The following is a 6,008-nucleotide window of genomic DNA, read 5'->3' on the forward strand; positions in this document are numbered from 1 at the left end:
AAGATATCTGTGTCGATCACATTCTGTCTCTAGATTTCATGTCTTCATGTTGCACCTCAGTTATGTGGAAACACATTGTTATCATTCCTCAAGAACTCCATCGTGAAAAGAATGTTTTCCCACATCCACAAACAAACAACTCAGTAACAACGCTTCTTCCTAGAAATTACAAGCCAGTACTCACAACAAAGCGTGTGAAAGAGTCTGGATGAGTAAATCTCCATACGCCACAGTAAAAGCGTGAGCATCTAATGAAAAGGAGCAGACTGTTGGCATCCTCTGCTGATGCTGCTGCTGCTACAGAGCAGCATCACTGCTTCAGCATCTGGCTCCAGGACATGTCAGAGGGACAGTTGATCTTTGCCACAATGACTCGAGGTCGTGCCCCCCTCCCCCCTGTTGAAGGACATGCAGGGTGATGGTTCATTTTGCTTCCTTGCAGCAACCAAAAGAATCTGAGCTGATCCGATCTGAAAGGCTCAGAGGAATAAAATAAGATGGCTGTGACATGTTGTCGCTGGTTTTCAGGATTTGTACACTCTCTACGAATTCATGCCGACAGCTGCTGACCCTAGCTGTTTTACACTTGCCATATTGTTTCAAAAAAGAAAAAGAAAAGAATGACACAGACCTGCGTACCACTGTGCATAACTTAATTCTCTTCAGAATAATATAATAGTATAATATCCATGCTGTGAATTGTGACCGCAGCGTTGTAAAATGGGCTGACTCTGCTCATACTGCCAGCCGAATGCCTGACTTTAACTCAGTGGCTCCATTTCCACCTGGGACTCCCCACATCGTGGCAGATGGAGGAGCAACCGCACACTCCCACTCAGGGATGGAGGCTCCGCTCTGTGGGGCCAAACATAACAATAACCCTCAGACTGGTCAGCACTCGTACGCTACTCTGCTTTCCATGAATCTGCAGTGCTGAATCCATGGTTTTCCATGGTCAAGGCCAATGAAACCTTATGCACTCCCCCTCTTTGTCCATTTACAGAGAATGCTTCAGATTTGCTGAGTGGGCATTAATGAAACACAGAGGTGTAATAATTCGATATGTGTGGGTCCATCTTTGCAGCTAAATGTCTTAAAAAGTCATTTTACATATTTGATTTTGCAGATCATTTTACAAAGCTTCCAATAATTTTCCAATTTTTAATGGTTCCCACTAGTTTTGCATGAAATCTGAATATATATATTGGTCTATGTTTGTCCCAAGGGTCACTATTGTCAGCTGAATCACTGCCTGCAATTAAAATTGTAATTCAAAGTGTGACGGAATTCTGGCTCCCTCTGCTGGACACATACTGACAGTGCTCTCACTTAAATACTGTAATATTTCTGGGCAGTGGAAATTAGTTGGCTAATATGGGAAGATTATTTTGATACCAATCATTTCTTTGATTACAATGGTTAACAGTGAAGGCTCCCAAATTAATTATATCCTTTCATATCGATTTGGCAGCAGCAGGTTTAACAATAACAGCTCAAATCACTAGTTGGCCTTTGAACCTGTTTTATGGTCTTTTGAAATAAACAAACAGTTCAAAATGAGTCAGGCCACAAGTGATCCACAGACGTTTATGTTTTTATGGAGCTGTGAGAGTCATGTGAAGGGTCATGTGGATGTAGTATTCATAGTAATAAATTACTTTAAAGGATCGTAGTAAAATATAGTAGTGTATTGACGTTTTTACATGTGTTTGGTAACAGTTAGTAAATAAAGAGAGGAAATGAAAGACAGTAAAGTAAAATTTCCTTTTAAATATAAAAATTGGTTTATATATTTTAAGGATATCCAAAGCCACCTGCAACAATCTGGAATAATAATCACAGTGGCTAAGAATAAAAGCTAAGATAAAAATACAGTCATGAAATATACATAAATGTTTTTTTTATTAAATAATAATAACGTAGATAAAACGGAGAATAAATCAAGCACAAACAAAGTTTCACCTCTTACTGTAAAAAGTAAACAAAACAAAATAATCCCCATATACCTTATATTATTTGTTTTTTTTAACATTGTTAAATTATAATTTACAAAACATGATGTGTGGTCCTGTAGTGAAGATTATTTTATGCTAAATGAACCGGGATTTGTGTGATTATCATTTCTTAGTATGTATTTCCGGAGTGTTGAAGCAGAGACGTTCAAAAGCACAAGATAGAAATCCGCCCATTCTGTCCGATCGATAACTATTTTATCAAAATATCCAATTATTACCTAAATGAATAAACAGCAATGAATATCCTGTGAAGCCAGTCATGTGACTTTATTTTAGCTACGCTTGTGTTTTCTCGCCCGGACATGATTTAACGTTACCAAACGCTAAATCAATACCGGAAGTTGTTAAAGATATTTTACCAAAGCGGAAGTAGATGAGAGTGTTGCTCCCGCTCAGCCTTGTTTTTATCTTTGGCAGGCTGACACCAGCGTTTGGAGGGCAGACATTCAGGAAGTCAGGTTTGTGCTCACAATATGTTGTTTAATTTTACATTTTTCTAGCCCGTGACATAAACTTTGACAGTGCTGTGTAGGACGGTGTTTTCGGTATGTTTATGTTTACTTCCATGTTTTTTTTTTCATGTGTTTTACATTGTTTATCGAAGCAAATAACAAGCTAGCTAACATTTAACGTAACGGAAACTGACTTTGCGTTAAGATCAGTTACTCTTTTAGTTGTTTATTCAAATTATCCTGCTAACTTTGCTCATAAATTATAAAACTAGTCGATAGTGTAGAGTATATTTCTTTCATGCTAGCCCTGCTGGTTGTTTGTTTATTCGACGCATGAAAGTTTTGTCTCTTAAAGGTTTTGTGATTTTTTAGGTTGCTCTGAAGTAAATTAGCACTAATGAAGCTTTTAACACAAAACAAATGCAGTTTCTGCTTCCTTGTAATATCTTGTGTTATTGTATAAAACCCCCACTAGAGGGCGCAGTACTACACAGGTAAGGAAAACTGTCAGGTCAGAATAGTTTTTTGTTGCCATTGAATGGCTTCAGTAATGATTTTAAAAAATATTTACCTCTTATTTGTTATTTATAAGTATGCTCTGTTGCAGGTAAAACACTCTGCATGGGGCACAACATGTAAGAATGTCTCAATATAATATTCAAACATCTTAATTGTTTGTTAATTGTCAGATAATGTATTTAATATGTTCTCTTGTGAAGGTCTGGGTTAAAATACCACATGTCGCTGCCTGTGACAGTAGGAGTCCTGCTGGTGGGCCTCCCTTACTCCATCTCTCTAGCTGCTCAGTGGCTTTATGGCTGGCCCGACAAACCTGGATATAAAAAGTACATAGAAGCTCTAAAACCAAGGTAACATTTGAAGTTATTTAAATCTGTTTTTGTTGTCCCAGACTTGGTTACTTATAAAGAGGAGTTTCTTTTTCATGTCTGGCCTCTCAAACAGGCGGATTTACTATTTAACCAAAGCTGTGCTGGAATCGCTCAGATACCTGCAGTATGGGAAGCTTTACTGTCAGTGCACGTCGTGGTATGAAAACCAGGAAAATCACAAGCATTATGAAAAGGTGTGTGAATAAAACTTTGCATGTGTTATTATTTCCAGTAAATACACCCACTTCTTCTTTGTCTGCACTCTCAAAAAAAGGGCATAACATTTGGCCGCAGAGGCAACAAGCTGGACTTGTACTACCCTCCAAATAATGAGAAGTCTGAAGATGTGTCAGCAGCACCGCTGGTGGTTTTCATCTACGGAGGTGCGTGGGGCTCCGGAGAACGATACGTTTACTGTTTACTGGCCAGGCAGATGGCTGAAGAACTAAGTGCAACAGTTATTTGTCCTGATTACTGCACCTACCCGAAGGTAGGAGCTTCTGAGCAACACAAAATACAAAGTGATAAGACATTTGACCACACTGATGACTAACCTGCTTTACTCTGCTTGTCAGGGGAATGTTTTAGCAATGGTCCAAGACGTTGCTGACTGTTTAGTTTGGGCCCAAGAGAGCGCACAGAAATTCAACTTTAATAAAGTAAGAACACAAATTTGCTGCATCCATTCCAGTTTAGTGAAATATTGATAGAACAGCCCATGGAGCATTATTTTCTGGAAACCTTAATTCCACCCCCACAGTCGGTGTACTGATGATTTCTGTCTTTTGTAGGACAACATTGTGTTGATTGGGCATTCAGCTGGAGCACATTTGTGTGCACTCACCACACTCTTTCTCATTGATGGAAGGGAGGAGCTGTTCATTGAATCAAGCAAGCAGCAAGATGTCACGCTGTCAATAAAAGGAATTATCGGTAAGGATTGTACTGCATCACAGTGCACACAGAAACATATTTCTGCTAAAGAATGCTCATCTTTCAGGATGTCCCAGGACGTGTGGCCTCTGATTTATTGATTATTTCTAGATGATGTTCATGGATTTGTATTCCTTGCACAGGTCTGAGTGGGGTCTACAATATCATGGACCATTATGAGCATGAACAGAAGCGAGCAGTTGAATATGTCTCCACCATGCACAAAGCCATGAACGGAGTGGGAAACTTCGCATACTACTCGCCAACACACTTCCTGAAGAAGCTCAGCCAGGAAAAACTCAACAGGTGAGAGGAAAAGACAGAAAAATCAGTGATAACTGTGGAAATTTGAACTGACAGTCTTTCCTCTGTTCTGCCAGAGTGCCTCAGTTCACTCTGCTCCATGGAACCAGCGACTTCATTGTTCCTGTTGAGTCTTCCATAAACTTTTCCGAGCTGCTCACCTCGCTGTCTGTGAAAGTGACGCTCTACCTGCTTCCTGGGGTCGACCACACTGAAATCGCCACCGACCTTATGGCATCAAACAGGCGCTTCTACCATCTCATCTACAGCTGTGTCAAACAGGAGTTCAGAAGATTTGTGGGTACCTGCTGACTTCATCCGTCAGAGAGACACCCATTCATCAGTGTTCTTTAGTGACTGTGCCATACACTTACTTTCTTTGCAGTAAGAAAGTAATGATTCATATTTAATCCTGAAGTTAACTTAAAGTTTCCCTAGTGGTCTGCAGTGTTAAATGAAGGACACGTATACACAGTATTAAAAAGGATTCAATCTGTACCTCAGATGTTAGACCAACTGCAGTTAACAGCACAGTATTTGTCATTGTTTTTGTCTATTTCAACATGTAATCTGAGTAAATTTACTAGCCCTAAATACAAAGATACTGTATTAAACCTGACTGAATCATATCACCATCAGCCATTCAGCATTTAATGATTCATTTAGTGCCTCAGAGCTCTCTTTATTTCCTTACTACTTTCTACTACAAAGGGGATTCTTGGAGAGCTTTAGCCTAATGTTTGACCCTCAGTAAGGGGCATGTTGGTCCCTGGTGATGTTATAAAAATAACAATTTATCAATCCACTCACTTAATCCACTTCGTCCTGCACAGGGTCACTGGAGGTTAGAGCAGATCTCAGCTGTCCTTGGGCCTGGATAGGTCCCCAGTCTATCACATGCACTGTACTAAAACCATCTGGATTCATATCAGACAGCTCCAAAGACATATAAATATACATTGAATCTATAGGTTATACGTTTACCAAGAGAATAAATGTACATTTTTACACTCATCAGTGAGCCATGTTTTTGTTTGCTGCAGGGATTGAAGGACAGTTGGAAAATCCTAATATCCATTATTTTTACTTTGCAGATTATAATGTGTAATTGTGGTGTCCCAGTTTATACCGTGCTAAACCCCTGGCAAAAAAATAAATAAATAAATGTAAAATGTAGTGTTGTAGCCCCGTGTTGATACAGCAATAATTTTGGGGCAGTGGTAGAGCAGGGTTGTCCTATAACCGGAAGGTTGGTGGTTCAATCTCAACTCCTTCCTAGTCATTGTTGTGTGTCCTTGGGCAAGGCACTTTACCCGCACTGCCTCCAGTGCACTCACTGGTGTGGTGCTCCTTGCTGGTCATTGTATGACACTGCTTGGCAGCAGCTTTAAGCAATTTCCCTCTGGGATTATTAA

General features: G+C 39.7%; 1 protein-coding gene across 3 annotated transcripts; it reads left to right on the forward strand.

The window, feature by feature from the left end:
- Positions 1-2,418: 2,418 nt before the first annotated feature.
- On the forward strand, positions 2,419-5,607 carry LOC114441519 (probable isoprenylcysteine alpha-carbonyl methylesterase ICME). 3 transcript variants are annotated; one of them, XM_028414488.1, is made up of 10 exons: positions 2,424-2,473; positions 2,943-2,978; positions 3,075-3,102; positions 3,187-3,336; positions 3,431-3,551; positions 3,632-3,847; positions 3,933-4,016; positions 4,149-4,290; positions 4,434-4,596; positions 4,671-5,607. In XM_028414488.1, the coding sequence occupies exons 3-10, from the start codon at positions 3,089-3,091 to the stop codon at positions 4,903-4,905; spliced, it is 1,125 nt and encodes a 374-aa protein (XP_028270289.1). In that variant the 5' UTR covers positions 2,424-2,473; positions 2,943-2,978; positions 3,075-3,088; the 3' UTR covers positions 4,906-5,607. The 3 variants fall into 3 exon arrangements, with proteins under 3 accessions (XP_028270288.1, XP_028270289.1, XP_028270290.1); XM_028414487.1 differs by lacking the exon at positions 2,943-2,978 and having other exon boundaries at positions 2,419-2,473; XM_028414489.1 differs by lacking the exon at positions 2,943-2,978 and having other exon boundaries at positions 2,469-2,560.
- The last annotated feature ends 401 nt before the right edge of the window (positions 5,608-6,008 follow it).

The sequence above is a fragment of the Parambassis ranga genome, chromosome 9 (assembly GCF_900634625.1).
Source record: "Parambassis ranga chromosome 9, fParRan2.1, whole genome shotgun sequence".
In the NCBI taxonomy this organism is placed as follows: domain Eukaryota; kingdom Metazoa; phylum Chordata; class Actinopteri; family Ambassidae; genus Parambassis; species Parambassis ranga.